The sequence below is a fragment of the Corythoichthys intestinalis genome, chromosome 17, assembly GCF_030265065.1.
Source record: "Corythoichthys intestinalis isolate RoL2023-P3 chromosome 17, ASM3026506v1, whole genome shotgun sequence".
NCBI lineage: Eukaryota > Metazoa > Chordata > Actinopteri > Syngnathiformes > Syngnathidae > Corythoichthys > Corythoichthys intestinalis.
In genome coordinates, this window is record NC_080411.1 from 42,347,261 (window position 1) to 42,368,864 (window position 21,604).

The 21,604-nt window shown below is 39.4% G+C and overlaps 1 protein-coding gene across 4 annotated transcripts in view; it reads left to right on the forward strand.

Annotated features, from left to right (window-relative positions):
* The first annotated feature begins 342 nt into the window (after positions 1 to 342).
* Positions 343 to 21,604, forward strand: part of akna (AT-hook transcription factor) — a 52,384-nt gene continuing 31,122 nt past the window's right edge. For 2 of the 4 annotated variants that reach the window (XM_057819663.1, XM_057819666.1), the window contains exons 1-2: positions 343 to 594; positions 17,838 to 18,275. In XM_057819663.1, coding sequence (XP_057675646.1) covers positions 17,960 to 18,275 — 316 coding nt within the window. In that variant the 5' untranslated portion in view covers positions 343 to 594; positions 17,838 to 17,959. Of the gene's footprint in view, positions 595 to 843; positions 917 to 2,040; positions 2,317 to 17,837; positions 18,276 to 21,604 lie in introns of those variants that run through there. The other 2 variants (XM_057819664.1, XM_057819665.1) reach the window with 2 other exon arrangements.

Sequence of the window (21,604 nt, forward strand, 5' to 3'; positions counted from 1 at the left end):
GTAGCTAAATGCCGCCTCACTCTGTGTGCATCTCTATGACACGTATGTCGCACGTCATTCGTATTAAAGTATTGAAGGGCGAACTAAAAATGCTTGGAAAGCAATTTGACAGCGTGTGTGGCGGGCAAACAACCAGATGGTGTCCCCTAGTGGGCTGATATAGTACTGTAAATGTCAATTTTTCAATAAGCACCTCCCTTGAGGTACATCTCCACCTATCAAAAAGCCTTATATTTAAAATTCGGAAATATTTTGCCCGCTGATTTGTCTTGGGAATCGATATTCTACCAAAGAGGTCAAACGATTGGTCGTAGTGCCAGACTATAAAATGCTCCTGTAAACGGTAGTAATCAAAGCAGCGACGTTGGAAAGCTGCTTTGTTACAATGATCTTCTAATAAAAGCATAAAAACTCGAGAGCCTGGAAGACTACACTCAGGGTACTCACTACAAATGTACCATTGCCTTGACAAAAGTTACAAACCGAATAAGTGAGCCACTCCGCCACCATGCTAATTAATTCATTCGACGTCGTAAATTTTACAAACCTGCCTTCTTCGATAGAAAGCGAAAGTGAAACATGCTCCAAAGCAAGGTAAGTCGTTTTCATGAAGTGTACACATGCTGATAAAATGTGCTAAGTAGGACTCAGGACGTTCCAGTGTTACCACCTCGTTCAACTTATTATCCCTGTGAACAATAATATTTACCCCAAAGAACATCTGCTTACTTTATAGTTTGACGTATTGTGCTGTGTTGCAACCTGTTGACTTGAGTAGTGGTACTGGTTTGTTGTGCTGAGCATGTCATGGTGACAAAGGGGCGGGTCTTTTCTCTCATTTTTAGTTTAGCGGTAATCATGGCAACGGACCCTTGTGCGATTGGGAGATGCTGACGGCTATTCTTTATATATTAAGGTAGAGAAAACAACTTTTGATATCGAACTTACTATTTGTGCTATGCTGTTGCGGGTTTCTTTTGAATTGCAAATTCAGCAAGTCTTTCTGGCTTTACAGATTTGGATTAATGCACCGATAAAGTGTATTATACAGTACTGCTTATGGGTGATTCTCATGAAGCTAACCTTAAACTATGTCTTTGAAGATTTTAGGGATAAAGTCATGAAAACCTGAAATATTTAATTATTTATTGAACGGTGGTTAAGTCTGTTATGTGTCCCAGTTCACGTTTTGATACTACAGTAGTATCTTGTATGTTTTTGTTTTGTTTTTTTTAAACTGATTTAAGAGTCATAAATCGAGGTCGACCGATATGGGATTTTCAAATGCTGATACCGATATCTAAAAATGTTTTCAACTAATTGCCGATTCTGTAAGCTGATGTTTGAGGCCGACATATCTTCGTTTTATATATATATATATATATATATATATATATATATATATATATATATATATATATATATATATATATATATATATATATATATATATGTGTGTGTGTGTCAGTGACGTGCGGTCAGGGGAGGCAGGTGAGGCAGAGCCTCACCTGTCATCATGACAAAAAAATAATTATAGCATCAAATTTATATTAATATTTGTCCATTGCTCTTTATGTATGACTCATTTCAAACATTTTTTATAGTCAAAATCACTGAATTTGCCCATTTCCTGTTCAAATAACGAAATGAAACGAGAGGTGCGGCAGCAACGAGTAAAGCCTCACCTCTGATTGCGCAATCCATAACAAACTGGGTTGATACATGGAATTGGAGCGTGCTGGTTGCCGTACATCTGCATGTCGCCATTATAATGTTTCCAGATACCTTTATTTGACCTGATTTTCCACAGTCTGGCTAATGTCTTTAACCCTTAAAGTTTAATTTTTGTTAGCGACATATTTAGTTTTGCTGATGGGAAATAAAACCGCAGTGAAAAGGCACAGCTTGCGGCAGATAGTACTCTCCCGCACTGAAAGGGGGCGTACGTGAAACTTGGCTTTCCGTCAAAAGTGGACGCAATTAACACCGGAGCTAAAAGGTTTGCTTCAAACTACGGGACAGAAGATAACTCGCGTTTTTCAAACGGACTGGTACACCCAAAAAGACTGGCTATGTGGCTGTCCTTCGAAAAAATCGGCTTTGCTGCTTTCCCTGCCTTTTTTTCTCAACTTGTGCCAATGTCTGGACTAACACGAGACATTGTGACATTAAAAAACTACCACGAAGCCTCAGCAAACACGAGAGCTCGACCACTCACATTCAAAGCCTGATTGCTTTAAAAACTTTTGGAAGCTCAAGGATCGATTTGGCTTTGACGAACAGCGGAAGCTCAACGGTAGCATCCAGAACGCTAAGGTAAAGAGTTTGAAATACCTCATTAATGCAACCTGCATCCTAGCTAAACAGGAGTTAACATTTCGTGGTAACGATGAGCGTGTAAGCTCTTCTAAACGTGGCATATATGTAGAACGATTACATGGTTTTGCTAAGAAAGATGAAAGGTTAGCTAGACATTTGGACACATCCACTGTGTGTTCTGGCTTGTCAAATAGAACACAGCGATCTAATTGAAGCAATCCTCTCCACTGAGGCGGAGAGATTTTTTTTTAAGGTAAAGGAAAATAAGGAGGACTTTTACAAAAAGGGCGTAGGTTTGCATAGGGACGGTAGGGACATAACACTACCAACTTTTCAGGATGCTAAAATTGTCCCCCACCAGTGTGTGTGTGTGTGTGTGTGTGTGTGTGTGTGTGTATATATATATATATAGATATATGTGTGTGTATATATATTTATATTAGGGCTGTCAAAATTATTGCGTTAACGCGCAGTAATTAATTTTTTAAATTAATCACGTTAAAATATTTAACGCAATTAACGCACATGTCCCGCTCAGACTATTCTGCCTTTTGGTAAGTTTTACAGCAGGCTTTTTGTGCTGTCTAACAGCGAACTCTTGTGGTTGCTTTGCGACATGGTTTATTTTTTTTCTTGCCAGTTCAATATGGCTGCACGACGTCTCGGGCTGACGCCTACGTTGTAATGTTGTGCTTATATGATGAAGTATGGTTGTTGTAAAGAATGTACATATTATGTTAGTAAGCGAAATGTTCTATTTTTTGTATGAGACGCTTTTTGTTTATGTTTAGTGAACCTGTATAGCGTGCGAAGCTAACGTTGTTGCTAATGCAATGTTTGTGTACTTTTTGTTGTTGTAGTTTTACGACAGTCTAAAGAGGACAATGGTTTGAGGCTATTTTATTAATAAATCAGATGAAAAAGAGAGAAGTCTGATTATTAAGGCGTCGTTCACTAGCTGTCTAGCTTTGGAAAAAGTAGACGCTTCGGAGTGAGGACAGCATAGACAGATTTAAATGACAGTAGAGTGAAATGCCCACTACAGTCCTTATGTACCGTATTTTGAATGTATATATCCATCTTGTGTCTTATCTTTCCATTCCAACAATTTATTTTACAGAATATATATATATAATTTACAGAAAAATATGGCATATTTTATAGATGGTTTGAATTGCGATTAATTGCGATTAATTACGATTAATTAATTTTTAAGCTGTAATTAACTTGATTAAAATTTTTAATCGTTTGACAGCCCTAATTTATATATGTATATAGGTCATAGATTAGAAAGACTTTTTTTTTTTTTTTAATGCTACAACAGCTTCAAATTTACAATTTACTAAGACTTAAAGGATTAGTCTAGTGCTATCAAACCAACGAATGCAGCACTGCTTTTTATGAATCCAAAGTCCGGCCCGGGGGCCAAATGCGGCCGGGGACAAATTTCATCCGGCCCCCAGCCTCTGTCATAAAATCAATAACGTCTGGCCCGCAAACAGACTTAATAAATTGGTCAGCAGTACTGCTATCCAGCATATGAAGTAACCTACACACTAAATGCTGCTCCTCATTTACCCAGTAAAAAGCAGCAGCACTATAACATTACCCCGTGTGACCCTTTACTCCCAATTTTCTAAAATTGCGACAATCAAAAAAGAAAAGAAAGTTGACTGCGACGGCTGACGCTTCAAGGATTGGTGGAAATTGGACTACTTCTTCATTAAAATATGCAAAAACTGTGTCTGCCTCATTTGCAAAGAAACAGTCAGTTTTTAAAGAGTTGAATGTGAGGCAATGTTACCAAACAAGACACGCTGACATGTACGACAAGATTACAGGGAAGATACGTAGCGAGAAATTGAAGCAACTTTAAGCTAGTTTAATTTTATAGCAGCAGCATTTCGCAAGAGCCCGAGAGTCGAAAGAGAATGCCACAAAGGCTAGTTGCGCGATTGTTGACATTATTAATTAAAAAATAATAATAAAGCAAATGTGACACACCGAATGTCTTGGTAAAATATATGTTGAAATTATTAATTAAAAAATAATAATAAAGCAAATGTGACACACAGAATGGCTTGGTAAAATGTATTGTTCTACGTAAAGGCCGTCAGCCAAGGTCGCCCCCCCACATTTTTAACACACCAAATCTGGCCCCCTGCGCAAAAATTTTGGACACCCCTGTACTAGAGAGTCAGAGCCCGAGTCACCTGATTTTGAGAATTTGCCGATACAGAGTCCCAATGTGATACTGAAAAAAAAAGTGTTGTTCAAAAAAAAAAAAGTTTAAACATGAAACTGTCAAACCATGCCACCTTCATAATGTAATTTATTTTTAAACAAGAATAACGTAGAAAAATGCTTGCCTTTATTAAAGCAACACTCGGTAACTTTTCAACCTTTATAAAATATTTTCATAACATTTGTCAATTGACAACTAGTTGAATGACACCTCTTTTATATCTGGAGGGGGTCTGTATTGCTTTCACCTGCACTAATTAACTTTGAGGTGGGTGACAGCAACCCTGCCACACAAAAAAAACTACAGTACAAATGGGCTGACTGCTTTACGGCATAAGTAACGACACCCTTTCCCCATTCATTATAAATACGGAAGTCAATGTAAACGTTTTCGTGGCGCGAATGTTGCAAAGATGTCAGAGCTACAAGAGACAAATATCTTGAGGGGGAATGTATCGCTTTCACTGGCACTAATTAACTTTGAGGAGGGTGGCAGGAACCCTGCCAGACAAAAAAAACTACAAATGTGCTGACTGCCTTACGGCATACATCACTTCCCCCTTTCATTATAAAGACGGAAGTCGATGCAAACACTTTCGCGGCACGAATGCTGCAAAGATGGCAGAGCATCAAGAGACAAAAAGTTTTGTTTGAGGAGGAAAAAAAAGAGAGGCTACCAGGATATACAGAATAAACATTGGCGCGGCTTTCACTCACTGGCGTGACACAGACTCCCCCAACCGAATATGTCAGCGCTGACGAGATCGGGTGGGGTAGGGGGGATAGCCAAACTAAGCCACACGGTTGCTAACCGTCATATGGTATTGTTTAGCCACAACTGGATTCATTACCTTACTACTTTTCATCTTTCACATAGCCACTGGAACCAGAAATGTTGTTTAATCCATCTGCAGGTGACCAGGAAATTCATTTTTGATTCATAGATGATTTTACGACACTGTTGGGTGTGCGCTGATCCTCATTGGAAACGCAGCGCTGGTCCTTTTGGGAAACACAGTCTTCCTTAAGTCAAAAACTACCGCTTTTGTCCACCGGTGTTGCTAAAATCGACCAAACTGAAAAGCTGCAAAGTGTTGCTTTAAATGCTTCATCGAGGGAGTCCACTCAAATCGGCTCACGCTGCTGAGAACAGCTGCTCACTTACACGCACACACACACAATGTGTTGCCAGAGCACACTACCGCTAGTGTTTAACAGTCTAAACGATGATTGACACATTCGGCACCGTTGAAGGTAGCCCAAGCTTCTCTGGCCTGTCAATCATCGTTAACTTTAACAAACAAACTTTAGTGCACTACTGACCAAGAAAAGCAGCAGGAAGGAGAGTGAGCGGTTGCACAAGTATAAAGCAAAAACATTAATATTTTTTTAAATTAAAAACCGGATCCTTTTTACCCAATTCCGAAACTGGAAAATGGCACGAGAAAATCAGCCTGACTTCCGATCACCTGATCGGATCGGGACATCCCTGGATTATACACACTCAGCAAGAGGGGTACATTATTTTCAAATAATTAAAAACCACCAGGGCTTCATGACAAGATGTAAACAAGTGACAGTTTAACAGGATGCGCGCCATGCTAAAGCTAATGCTAACGCAAATGCTACGCTAACGCTACGAGTTCCATTTAGAGTGTAAGGATCACTGAGGAAACACCTTAAATGGCTGAACCAACATTGCATATTCTCTCATACAAGATGAAAAAAAAAAATTACAATATTTACAAAACAGGCAAGCCTGAAGCTTCCTGTAGGCTTCTGGGGTCCTACCGACAGACAGCGACGACCACAGTTGCCCACACAGATGCCTGATCAAAATCCTTTTTCATCGGCATATTTCTTTTGTTGATTGGCAAAGGCCAATATTGGAAAAAAGTCCATATACTGTGTGAGCCCGATATATCGGTCGACCTATAGTTATAAATTTATGACTGCAATGCAATTTATCGGCCGACCCCTAGTTGTAAATTCATCACTGTATGGCAGCCATGTGAAATGGGACCATGAAAAGGTTACGATTGATTACGATTCAGAGTCTACGATTCCATTATAAATCAATTATTGATGCCCCCCCACCCCACTTATTATGCTGCTTTTAATGTTTCGTACATTAGTTACAAAAATAGTACAAAAATCCTCTCAGACTTAAATAAACTACTATTTCAGTATTAACGGTTCAAAACGGTAAATAAAATACTCAAGTCCCCATTCTGTATCAGCAGCTTTAGACTACATTTAATCTTCCAACAGAATAAATCATAGCATTTTGCAGAAATATATTTTTTATCCAACTAAAAGTCAACTCAGGTATAAATGAAAGACAATGTGTACTACTACTTCAATACAAATAGCTCAAAAAAGTGCTTTTCTGCTTTAAGTTGTGTAAACATGAACATATAAACATTAACAACGGGTTTCCCTGAGGTACAAATGATTTTTTTTTAAAAATAAATAAAAATAAAAAACTCAAGTCCTTTTGCATCCAAACAGCAACAATATGCAGGACAGGTCAAGTGTGTTTAGCTACTGAGAAAATTCCATGTTCTTGTATAAGAACAGGAGTTGATCCACGCACTCAGATGAAAGTGTGCTGTGCATTGACTCCTGCAGGTGAAAAAACACGGTTCAGCGTTTTTTGCAATGTTCCATTCATTTACAGCACCGCTTAGCAGCTCAACCATATTAGCAACCTTGCTCATTGCTCTTTTTTGAAGCATGTGTGCTTTCAGCTCCCACTCATCGGTTTTGAAATGGCCAGTTACTGTAACAAACAATTTGGGGGCTACAGATGTCCACGCATCACACGTAACAGCGACTGTGTCTACATTCGACAGCGATGAGATGATTTCTACTTTCGTCGGCTTGTAGAAAGCCCTTACTGACACTGGAACCATGTCAGTGAAACGGTGTCGGGATGGGATGACGTACCTCGTCTCTATTGCTTTTAACATTCTTCGAAATCCCCTATTTTCTAGAAGAAGACTTTCTCGTAGAACCCAAAATAATTCCACACGTCTGCTTTTTAATTTATGTGAGCAGGTCTGATCCCACGGAGAGATTGGGTGGCTAGGTCAGCCATGCCTGTTGCTGTTTTGTATCTAGCGGCATGATTTGAGGATATGGACCCTCGGTCCGTTCCTCATTGCGTCACGAAGACCGCGCTGACTGTGTTCCGCTTTACTTGGCATTTTAAATAATCGGAATATGGATGTTTGTGAATCGTTCTCGAATCTTCTACGGCCGAATCACGAATATTTTAAGAATCGGAAATTTCACACACCTTTAATATACACTCACCGGCCACTTTATTAGGTACACCATGCTAGTAACGGGTTGGACCCCCTTTTGCCTTCAGAACTGCCTCAATTCTTCGTGGCATAGATTCAACAAGGTGCTGGAACCATTCCTCAGAGAGTTTGGTCCATATTGACATGATGGCATCACACACTTGGTGGAGATTTGTCGGCTGCACATCCATGATGCGAATCTCCCGTTCCACCACATCCCAAAGATGCTCTATTGGATTGAGATCTGGTGACTGTGGAGGCCATTTGAGTACAGTGAACTCATTGTCATGTTCAAGAAACCAGTCTGAGATGATTCCAGCTTTATGACATGGCGCATTATCCTGCTGAAAGTAGCCATCAGAAGTTGGGTACATTGTGGTCATAAAGGGATGGACATGGTCAGCAACAATACTCAGGTAGGCTGTGGCGTTCCAACGATGCTCAATTGGTACCAAGGGGCCCAAAGAGTGCCAAGAAAATATTCCCCACACCATTACACCACCACCAGCGTGAACCGTTGATACAAGGCTGGATGGATGCATGCTTTCATGTTGTTGACGCCAAATTCTGACCCTACCATCCGAATGTCGCAGCAGAAATCGAGACTCATCAGACCAGGCAACGTTTTTCCAATCTTCTATTGTCCAATTTCGATGAGCTTGTGCAAATTGTAGCCTCAGTTTCCTGTTCTTAACTGAAAGGAGTGGCACCCGGCGTGGTCTTCTGCTGCTGTAGCCCATCTGCCTCAAAGTTCGACGTACTGTGCGTTCAGAGATGCTCTTCTGCCTACCTTGGTTGTAACGGGTGGTTATTTGAGTCACTGTTGCCTTTCTAGCAGCTCGAACCAGTCTGGCCATTCTCCTCTGACCTCTGGCATCAACAAGGCATTTCCGCCCACAGAACTGCCGCTCACTGGATATTTTTTCTTTTTTGGACCATTCTCTGTAAACCCTAGAGATAGTTGTGCGGGAAAATCCCAGTAGATCAGCAGTTTCTGAAATACTCAGACCAGCCCTTCTGCCACCAACAACCATGCCACATTCAAAGTCACTCAAATCACCTTTTTTCCCCATACTGATGCTCGGTTTGAACTGCAGGAGATTGTCTTAAACCATGTCTATATGCCTAAATGCACTGAGTTGCCGCCATGTGATTGACTGATTAGAAATTAAGTGTTAACGAGCAGTTGGACAGGTGTACCTAATAAAGTGGCCGGTGAGTTTATATATTTACTTATTTAAAACTATATAATTTACCAGATAATACAGTACAGGTATTTATTTGTATAAAAAAAAAAAAAAAACTATTTAAGAAAAATCTAGTGTCCAAGCATGCGGCTTTCATTACACAGGGTATCCGCATGGTCTTAAAAAGTCTTAAAAAGTCTTAAGTCCAATCATTAGAATTTAAGGCATGAAAACATCTCCTAAACCTCATAAAAGGTCTTAAATATGACAGTGAAAGGTGTTAAAAATTGGTTGCCTCAAAATCTATTGACTTTCATTTAGACTATGCATAAACTGCAGTCTCGCTTTTAAATGTTTTGATTTTTGGGGACACTATAACATAACTACACCCCCACCCAAAAAAACCCAAACATTTATTCATTTATTTGTTTTTACGTAAATAAGCTCCGCCTCTACTAAGCGGATTTTCGCGGGCGGGGGTCGGTCCCCAGTAACCGTGAAAAACAAAGGATCACTGTACTTGCAATTATAGTTAACATTGGTTGATCGGCGAGGAATTCGAAAGCGTCTTTTGGCATGTGTGTTCAGTCAGACTACAGTGTCCTCCTGTCGTTAGACGTACGCTAGTAATCATTGAGTGTATAAGGTAGCACCCCCAGTAAGGGGTTAAACGCAGATTAATTCCCCCATCTGGCCACTGAAGAAAATCCTCACTTAGTTTAAGCATGTGCAGGACAACAGGTATGTTGTATATATTCTTTATTCTTGACTTCACAAGACACATTTGGATACCCACAAATGATTTTGTATGCTTTCTTCATTTGAGATTCTCGTGGCTTCTTTTCTAAATGTCCTACATTTATACAGCTGCCGAGTCATACACTCTCATTCTTTTGTGGTGTCCAAAATTGCATAGTGAAAATATTGTTGGCTCGTTCTAAGGCCTGATGGGCAAGTAGTCCTCCATGATTAAATGTGTCTCCAGATATAGAGGTGCACCAGACTAACAATCTCCTTGTGCTAATCTGGGATACTGAAGAAACAGTGCAGCCACTTCAGAATGTGAGTGCTGCTCTACTAAAGTGTTCTCTGCTGGATATAAATGAGTACCTTTTTGATGAAAACTGAGCTTTATGTTAGTTTCTCGGTGAACAGAATAACATTTTTAAAAATCTGGATTTTATTTATTTATTTTATATTATTATTATTAGAGTTGTCCGATAATAACATTTTCCCCGATATGATAACGTCCAACTTCAAAAATCCGATACCGATATATGCGGTTGTGGACTCAACATATTAATGCTTATTGTATTGTGATGCCCCGCTGGATGCCTTAATAATGATAATGCTCACATAACAAATGCCAAGCATCTTACTTTGGAAACATCTAATGGTCAATGAGCATCACTGTTGTGCTAAACTGTGACCAGCCCTTGTACAAAGGCATAGAATTAGGGTTTCATCATCATGCATATTTTGCCAAAACCTATAATGAATAACCGATGTTGATATTGTGCGATACATTTTTAAATGCTTTTATTGGCCGATGTTATCAGCTACCTGATAATATCGGACAACCCTAATTATTATTATTGTTGCTCTCCATTCTGAGTAATGACATCTGAAGGCCATGTGAACTGTCACAGATGAAAACTGATTTTTTCAGGGCTTGCTGTCCAACACAGTAGAGACAATTTCAAGTCTAGAGTAGCGCTAAAATCAGGAATTATTATCAATATATTGGTTTACAGGACACACTCATATTTAGCATACTCTATTGGACAATGTTCACAAGTAAGGCTGCAACAACTAATCGTTTATATCGAATAATAAAGTAATTGCCAACTAATTTGATTATGGATTTTTGCCAGCTGCTATGAGCAGTCCCGTTTGGGTCCTTGTGTGTTGGTAATGCGAGGCTGCGCACACGCGCCTATGATTACAGCAAGAGAGAGAGTTCACTGCTACACTCAGGTTGGGTTGCATAATCAATAATATTAGGAAGTGTCGAGGGTTAGATTGTCTTTTGTGTAGTTAGATCCATTGTGCCTCCGTCAGAGGTGAGTAAATGAAGACAATTGTATTCTTTGTTGATGAGCGGTTACTACTTAGCACGGAGCGCTAAACTAGTTAGGGATTATGCTAATCAGTGTCTTAAGTGTTTGTATTGTCTTTTAAAGAAACAAATTATTTGCACTTGAGTTATTTTTAGATAGTAAAGTTGCCTCATGTCTTTTTATAAAGAAAACACATATAAACACATTCATATAACAGCGTAGAGTCTCAACACAAACTCCCAACAACAGTTTGACAGAGAAAACGGATTCATTACAGTCTGCCTCCTCCTTATTTGTTATTAGGAAGCTTTATGTACTTCAGACAGTACAGTCGGAGATGACAGTGTCAGTAAACTGTTGAATTTTTCTTTTATCCCAGATAATTGTTTTAGGTTGTTTTATTTACCAGACATGTTTCAGCGACTACTACTACTGAACATGTCAGGTAAATATGACATGTTCAGTAGTAGCAGTCGCCGAAACATTGTCAGTTAAATAAGACAATAGGCCTGTCGCGATAACAAATTTTAGTGTGCAATAATTTATTTAATAATTTATTGCGATATGCGATATTATTGCACCCCCCCTTTAAAAAATTTTTTTACAATAACACTGTGAGAATACAGTATATATTAATAGATCACGTACACCCATTTAAACGCAATAAATGTTTACTCTTAAATTCAAAAATACTTCTTTAGAAATCACAACTAAAAACAATAGACCATGCCTCTTTTAAGTAAAAGACAACAATACTAGTACTGCACAGTAACACAGAATAAACAAAATGTTTTTTTAAGAAAAAAATTAAATTCCACTTAATAATTTAAGCATCTAGGCAAATGAAAACGTTTCCCCTCATAGCTTCTGCCATGGCGTTCCATGTGTAATACAGTGGTACCTCTACATACGAAGCTAATTCATTCCAGGAGCTTGTTTGTAAGTCGAAATGGTTGTATGTCGAGCAGGATTTTCCCATAAGAATACATTATAATTCCTTTAATTCGTTCCACAGCCCAAAAACCCACACTACATCCTTAAAGCAGTAATGTGAAGTAATTTCATAACATGCCAAATAGGGTCACAATTAAAGTAATTAAACATTGTCCAACAAATAAAGCATGAAAAAATAATTTATATGTTGTATATTTGACAAAATAATCGCACCGAAGTTCGAGCCTGAAAGGGGATGAACCCGGAAGTGATACTTCACCGTGAACAGCGATGGCAGCTCCATACATACGGCCGCCATACAAAGCCCTTCAAACTATGATTCAAACAGCGATATAAGTGATAGATCGAGCGCAAGGGAGGAGATCCAAGTTTTTGAAGAGTTGAAGGAAGAGGAGGAGGTCGGAATTTTATGTTGGACCTAACATGTATTAGCCAGACGCTAATCAGGATGCAAACAATGTGCCTAGACTACATGACATGGAATGGATACAAGACCCATCGAGATTACAAGATTGGTAAGATATAGGCTGTTATTATTTTCATGATTTGAAGATGCAGGCATTGGCACATAATTTTATGTTTTTGTCTATCTGATGACATTGTAAAAAAAAAAAAAAAATCAGACTTCATGTTCATTTTGGCAGATCCGGCAGCTCTCGTGCATATAAAATAATAATATAAAAATGTTGTGGGGAAAGGAGATGAGTCGTTGATGGCTTTATCCACTTTATTGTGGCAACAGTAAGAAAACAAAATAATAGCGGACTGCCGCCACATTCGACCGCGAAGTTTTGCTTCTCGCTGATCATCTCCTCGCCTCCTACTACTCCAGCGTCTCTTAAACGGATCGTGCATAGTGTCTTGTTATGAGCTTTTTGTTTACAAATGTATCGAACACACGACGTGCTGACAACTTTGTTTCTTTATTAACACATGGAGCTAACAGTACAACACAGCTCGGGGCTCTGGGGAGGAAGTGGCATGTAATGGCGGGAGGAAATGTAGTTTATTCACACAAGCAAACAGATTACAAAGCACCACTTCAGTGTTGTCCCGAGACTACATTTCCCATGATTCACTGCGTGACCTGCGCGCTCGCTGATTCGCTGCCAGCATTAAAAGCAACACGCTTGTTGGGGTCACCTGTCAGCGGCTCTCGTGCAGTAAAACACAAACTAGAAGGCTATCAAGCGATCACCGTGAAAGAAACGCCAAACTGTACAAATGCAATGCAATGCTTGAAGCATGAAGGTGGAAATACATAATACAAGTACAAATAAATGTGCACAAACTCACCGGCGGTGTGTGTCTCTTACGGCAACATGACCGTGAATTACCGCGACGCCGACCCGGTTATATGCACATCCACACCCCTTTCCCGATTGACAGTGGATTAACCCTTTCGGACAAGATCGTAGATGACGCACAATTTAAACACGCAACCTAGCGAACGCAACAACAACTATGATCGGGGATTGCCACGAGTTAACTTTCGGCTAACGTCGCTAGCTTATACTGTTCATTCCACAACGGTTGGCAGCTCTGCTTTGACAAAGTCATCAGTCATCTATCAAAAAATCACACTTACATTTTGGCAAATCCTTGATCATAAGCAGACCGGTTAAGGAAGCAGGCATCTTCGAAGTGTTTGCAGCAGAGAACACTACTCGATGATGGCGTGAAATTCATTCGCTTCGTGCGAACGAAAGATGTCCATTTACGTGCCCTGCTATCCTTTGGCCACTCATACAACTTTTCGTTTGAGTGAGAACAAAAAATCGCCACACACCGCCGTGGCATCTTACCAAGAAGCAATGCAACAAACAATACTGTTCTATGGCGGACTTCCCTCGCACTTCCCGGTGTGACGTAATTTCCGAAGATTGCCGAAGAAAAGCATTTTGTTGTCAAGGGCGTTGCTATGGGTTAAACAAAGAATCTGGAAGGGTTGCGTTAAAAAATTAACGAAAATATGCTTATAACTGTTTAGCCATTGATATTATTCAAAAACATGGTTGGCCAACCTTACGTCACATTACTGCTTTAATAAATACTGCTGTTACTATTGCAAATAGCAATTACAAAGAGCAAAACAAATAAAATATGAATACAACTCAGAATAACAATAATATAATACTAGCAATAATAATCATAATACAGTACACTACCTCTAATAATGTAACGAATTGGGTTCTAATGTGGCGGACTTTTTTTGCTGTACCTGAACGCATCGCGGGGCTGACGATGAGCAGGAGAGCGCTATTTTACGTTCTGTTTCGATCCTGGCGTCAACAGCAGTGGACACTCAACGAGTTGATGGAATAAATGATTAGAAACCTGACGAAGGTGGTGGTTTCTTTGGCGATGTTACCACAATAAGAACTGTCACCTTAACTTATAAAGACTGGCGAACGGAGGAAGACCGCCGGTGTTGTGCCGAAAAATAGCCACCCCGCGTGAAATGTCCCCCCCTGACGGGAACGCTTATTTATAACGCTTTATTGAGCGTTTATTTTATTTAATTTATTTGTTTATTTATTTTATTATTGAGCGCCCACACGTCACTCGTACAGCTTTTTCTTACCAATCGATGGCCATGGAAACGATTTTCTTGTACAGGGTGACCCAAAAAAAAGTACACTGCCATAATACAACTTAAATGCCATGTTTATTCATCTTAGAATTAGAATTGAATCACAAATTATACATTATTGTAAAGAACATGTACAGTACACTCTGTTTTTCAATGTGTCCTCCCTTAAGTGTCACAACAGCCTCCAGGCGCCTGCAGAACGCTTGACAGGTCTTCTTTATGTAGGATGCTGTCATCTTTTCCTAAGATCTAACAATGGACCTCTCCAAGGCTGCCACAGAAGTTTGTGGCTTCTTACAGGCACTGTCCTCCACAGTTGCCCATATGCTATAATCCAGGGGATTGAGATCTGGACTCTGGGGTGGCCACATATCACCTTGTCAATCAACTTTTTGGTCCGCACAGATCGTCACTTCCAGACCCAGGTTTTCGTGAGGCTGTTCCAGTATCTTTCAGCTTCTTTTTAACTTTGTAGACTGCACATCTGGATATTCTCAGATTTGCTGCAATCTCAGTAGGTGTCAGACCGGCACGCAGCAATTCACGTACAGCTAAAGTTTTCTTCATTTTCAGCAGAAGCACAGGAATTGTAGAGACGAGAGATTACCAGCTGCATTGAGTGACCTTAATGTATCACTTAACCATGACAGCCTATTTAAATATGTTTCAATGGCTTTTAAACAAGCAGTCAACTGAGTGTAAACTTTTTGGGTCACCCTGTACCGTGAATGTTTTATTTTACTCTGCTGGAACTAATAAATGTCATACCTGTGTGATTGTCATTGGGATATGGTCGTGAAAACCTGTAGACTAATAAATCTCTGTTCAAAGATGGTTATGTGGCCCAGTCTACGATTTGTGACTAAAATACAGTGCTAGTATTTTATATAATTTATTTATGTAAAAATGATTGTACAGTCGTAAATCCTTTACTGTAATGCGTCCATGAAAACATTTGATGTTTTCACCTCAATAAAGCGTTATAAATAAGCGTTCCTGTCAGGGGAGACATTTCACGCGGGGCGGCTGTTTTTCGGCACAACACCTGTTCAACCGACATTGACATTCTTCGGCCCTATTGTCGACCCAATTCATGGATGCACACACCATGCTTATATTTTGCTATCATTTACATCTTCATTTCAATGGTAAGCGCCACCTTTCTTTTTTTTCTCCACCTGCACTAAACTTAAACTGCACTAAGCTAAAAAAAATAGCCTAAACCATCCGGCGGGCACCGGCACGACGGAGATGGTCCGCAGTCAATCCAGATCACTGGCGCGGCCGGTATACGTTGAACGATAGGATATAATGGGAACAAATTGGCTCCTGCTCTCTTTTTTTTGCCGGACCCAGAACAAAAATGCATTTTGCGTAGTTGGTAATAAGGCAAATTTTTAACAGCACGTCAGCTGCACGCGCGCACGCACGTGCACGGGAGGCGATAAATTGCAGCGGAAAAATTACCGCCTTCATTTTTATTTACCATGCGATAAATGGAATTATTGCATATTGCGACAGGTTTATAAGACAACCTTAAAAATTGTCTGGGGTAATAGAAAAATTCAACTTATCTATATGTATAGACAAAATGAACTCAATGCAACAACTTAGTAAGCTTTAATAAAATATTGTTTTTTAAGGAAATGGTCATCCATTTTGTCTTCATTGTTACTTACAAGATGCCTAAAACAACTTCAATTTAAATTCCAAAGGTAATTGACAAAAATGGACATTTATCGGATTAATCGAGTAATCGTTTCATTAATCGTCCGCTTAATCGATTATAAAAATATTCATTAGTTGCAGCCCTATTCACAGGTAAGAATGATGTGGCAGAACATGCAACTGGTTTCTATAATGCTGAAATGTGCATACAGATTTTGAAAGACTATGCTTTCATTAAGCAACGCCTTTTCTAAGTCATATTCTACACATTATAGGGCTTCATAGTAAAAATAAATGTGAGTACTAAACTGGCTGGCCCGCATTCCACACTCGTACAAATATGAAAACTGAGACCTGGACTGTTGAGCAACTGAAGTGGTACATCAAGCAAGAATGGGAAAACTAAGATTCTGTTGTGTGGTTTATGTCCTCAGTACCCTATTTTCCACACTATGAGGCGCATGGGAGTATAAAATGCTCCTTCAACCAATGGCCTATTTTAAAACTGTTTTCATATATAGGACGTACCGCGTTATAAGGCGCAGTATTAGTAGTGGTTAGGGTTGCGTTATGCATCTACTTGGTGGAGCTGCGCTAAGGGGAAGATCAAACAATGAATAACCAATATTGGTATATATATAGGGTTCACCCCCCCCACACACACACACACACACACACAAAAAGGGAACTTTTTAACAATCCAAAACCAAGAATGATGGAAAAAAACTTTTTTTTATCGGAATTGAAACCTTAAAACATGCCAATTAAGAAACAATGATGAAATTTACACTTTTATTTAAGAGTGACGCTCTTAAACGGCGTCCTCCTGTACAAATGCATTCTTGAAAATCTGCTATTGAGATTGATTCCTCATCTTAGCTGGAATACTCTGAATTTCATACTGATCTCACCATGGTTACTAAAATCGGTCATTGTTTACTTGCTCAAGGTCATTGTCTCGCAGTGCTGCCACTCATGTCTGCCAGTGTGGTTTTTTTATTTTTATTTTTTATTTTTTATTTTTTAATAAGTGGTCAACAGCAGATTTCAAGAATGCATTCATGCAGGAGGACGTCGTTTAATTGAAGGACATACGTTTTAACTGAAAATGACCAATTACTATGAATAAATTATTTACGTCCATCACTCTTGGTTTCATTGGATTGTTAAAAACATGTTTTTGGGTCACCCTGTGGCCTTATGCATCCATTAGATAGAGCTACGCTAAAGGTAATGTCATGTCATGATTAACCAATATTGATCCATATATAAGGCGCGTCTGATTAGAAGGCGCACTGTCGGCTTTTGAGAAAATGGAAAATACGGTAGTTGAAAGGAAAATTGTTGTAATAAAGTGGTAAACGTGACACTCTAGCGTCTGTTTGGATAATCACATTTAAAATAGAATTGTATTTTGAGACATGTAGTTTTTTTATCATGTTGAATTTTTATCATGTTGAATGTTTTAAGCGCCTATTAAACTATTTTTGTCATATTTCTTTAGCCGCTCCATTCAAAGGATTCCTCTGCACAGCTGGAATTCAACCAGCTAATTGATGGGGCCACAAGAGTCTACCTGCCACATTTCCTCAGGTCAGAGTTGAGTGACAAAAAGCTGACAAGTGAATGGAGACGGTAAAAAACACAAAAGCAGGAGTTCTATCTTGGACTCTAGCTCCAGTCTGCAGCAGCTCTGACAGATCAGAGGATGAGTGGGATGGAGGGGAAGAGCAGGATAATGACTTTTCTAACCAGATGGATGACAATGGCATCATAGGATTGACACAGGAACATGATAACAATACAGAATGTATTCAAGCCTCATCTCATGGACCGAATACCTCACAGGATCTTGGTGGCCATGAAGTACAGCATATGCTTCCTGAGGAGAGCTTTTACCCATTAAGAAAACATCTGGAAGATGCCGATGGACTTTCAGCCTGTGAGTAATTTAACAAGCAATTAAGGGAGTAATCTGTTTAAGCGTATTGTAATGTGCATTAACACATTTTGTGTCAAAATCAATTCGAAGTATCAAAATCTAAATCTGGTGGCACGGTGGCAGAGTGGTTAGCATGTTAGCCTCACAGTTCTGAGATCAAGGATTCAATGCCAGGCCTAGGCTTTCTTGTGTGGAGTTTGCATGTTCTCCCTGTGCCTGTTGGGATTTTCTCCGGATATTCCTGTTTTCCCTCCACATCCCAAAAGCATGCATGGTAAACTGATTGAACACTCTAAATTGTCCCTAAGTAAGCGAGTGTGCGTGAATAGTTGTTCGTCTCCTTGTGCCCTACGATTGGCTGGCAACCAATTCAGGGTGTACCCCGCCTACTGCCCATAGTTAGCTGGGATTGGCTCCAGCACCCCCGTAACCCTAACCCTCTAAATCATTTGATTTCAGCATTTTAACAGTAAGTATTTGTAGTATGGCTGCGCAATTCTGGCTAAATTGATCATAATTATTTTTCATCAGTATTGTAATCACATTTTTACATAGTGTTAGCAAAAATGTGTATTTTTATTGCATTACTTTTAAACACCTTAATTGTTGTTATTGTATAATATAACTTAAATTATAAGGGATAGTCATTTTACAATACAGTAAATGATACCTATACAGTGGTACTTCGACATACGATCGCTTCGACACGCAAGCTTTTCGACATCGGATGTAAAATTTGACTTGCCATTTGTTATTACGTCCGACAAAATGCTCGAAATACGAAGATTTATGACAGCGTCGCAATTTCATTGTTTTCCCACAAGACAGACGCACGGCGGATTTTCTTTTGAGAGAAATCAACAGGGGTTCAAAGAATGTTAAAGCAGGTGTGAAAAAAGAAAAAAGGTGAGGTTTACCATTGAAATGAAGATGACAATAATAGTACTGCTTGGCACTACGGCCGTAGATCTCGACGGTCCTGCTCTGACCTCCATTCGCCGGTCTTTATAAGTTAAGGTGCCAATTATTATTGATTGTAATATCGCCAGCTTCATCAAGTTTTTCAGCATTTATTTCAGAACTTATGCAACACAACATGCCTTTTGTCTACCTAAGCTGAAAAGTGAAAGTAAAAAAATCCTCTCTCTGGCACGTCAGCCACGCGGTGCGTTCAGGTACACCACGCAAAACACATCCGCCACATTAGAACCCGATTCATTACATTATTACAGGTATTATTATCTATTATTACTATTATTATATTCCGATTTTTATTCATAATGTATTTATTTTGCTCAGTGTAATTGCTTTTGCAATTTTGTGTAATAGCTATTTGCAATAGTACCAGTAGTATTTATTGAGGATTTAGTGTAGGTTTTCGGGCTGTGGAACGAATGAAATTATGTTGTATTCTTATGGGAGAATCCTGCTCGGCATACAACCATTTCGACAAACATGGTCCTGGAACGAATTAACTTTGTATGTAGCGGTACCACTGTATACACTACGGTTCAAAAGTTTGGGGTCAAAGCGACCCCAAACTTTTGAACCGTAGTGTATCATATAGGATTTTTAAATATGTACACTCCGGTTCAAAAATTTGGGGTCGCTGTAACCTTATATTACAACTATATAATTATATACAGAAAGTGAGACAGACCTCAGACAAATCGATGTAAGATATTTCCCCCTTAATCACAGGTGTCAAACCGATTCGAGAAAGGGCCGAGTGGGTGCAGGTTTGCTTTCCAACCAATGAAGAGGACACCTTTTCACCATTTAGATCTTTTACATGTGTAATCAGGAAGTGTTGTCAGGTGCTGCTTGTTTCATCAGGAAGTTCATTGGTTAAACTCTCTGCGCGTTATCGGTTGGAACAAAATCCAGCACCCACTAGGCCCTTTCTGGAATCGGTTTGACACCTGTGCCCCAAATGCACTGGTTCCTAAATTGTACAAACATAACCTAAGTCCAGTTTTGTGGAAATGAATCTACCATATTTTCGCTACCATTAGGCGCACAGTATTAAAAGGCACAGGCTCATTTTCAGGTTATATTTTTGTATTTAACACACATACAAGGTAGGGCTGGGCAATATGGCCTTAAGTACGTATCACGATAAATTGAGCAGATTTACCTCGATAACGATAAATGACGATAAATTCGCCCAAGCGGACTGTTGTATTATTTGAAATTTTTAATCAATCCATGGAATACAAATTAACCGTTTCTCGTTAAATTTGTTTACCAGCTTTCAATTTAACAATTGCTCATGCAGTCTAAACATTAAGTATTAAAAAAATATTGTAAACAATAAGAATTCTAGTGTGAACATTATAACAGCTTGTATGACTTGAAAAATGTACGTTATAAAAATCAATATGACGACTGTGCAAACATGTCATTCTAACACAAATGACTTGCAGCTTTAACAGTACACTTCAGACAACTTATTGGTAATGGCTGCTGTGACATAATTATTCAACACAAGTGTTTATGTCAAGGTTTCAGGTTTTTTTTTCCCGAAACATTTTTTAATACATGCACCCTCCCACACAGAAACAAGCAGATTAAAGCTGTATTGCTCTGATGCCAATGAAACATTTAAGGTTTTATGAAGGCAGAATAAAGCAAACACATACAGAAAAATAGCTGTGGCCATTAAACTGTCATATATATATAGGCTTCACTGCTGGATTAAACTTTATGCTGACTGCTTAACCATCATGAAAGCTTTCAGAGAAATCACACAGAGATGCCAAATAACGCGACATAATGATTGCTACATGAAGTCCATGCCCAGTCCACTCATTCATTTCAGCCGTTTCGACAAGGTTAGAGCCGCTATCCGACTCTTTCACGTTCATTTGTAGCCGCTGTTAGCCGCTAGCGTTAGCCTGTGGCTTGGCTACCAGAAGAAAGCACTGAAAGCATCCTCTCCTGAAATCATGAGAACCAGGGAAGACAGCGGGTGGAACCCGCCAAGAGTTTTACTTAATGTCGGGTGAAAGTTTGGCGAAGCTAACTTAAGCCCGACTACATCCCGTTTACTTGTAGCGTTAGCCGCTGGCGTTAGCCTACCGGGCTTCTGTTTGTTTGGCTTCCTGAAAACCACGTGACTCCAAGCTTAAGCACACTGTCTGCTTTCTTAAAGGGGAATGAACATAGCCGAACAACACAGAGTCAAAGCGGGATGAAAAGACTATATTTTCTTGTTTTATTAAATTACTGAATTTGCCTACATGGTCAAAATTACGTCGGTCATCGTGAAGAATTTCGGTGACAGTAAAACTTCGGTTTACCGCCCTGCTCTAATACAAGGCGCACCG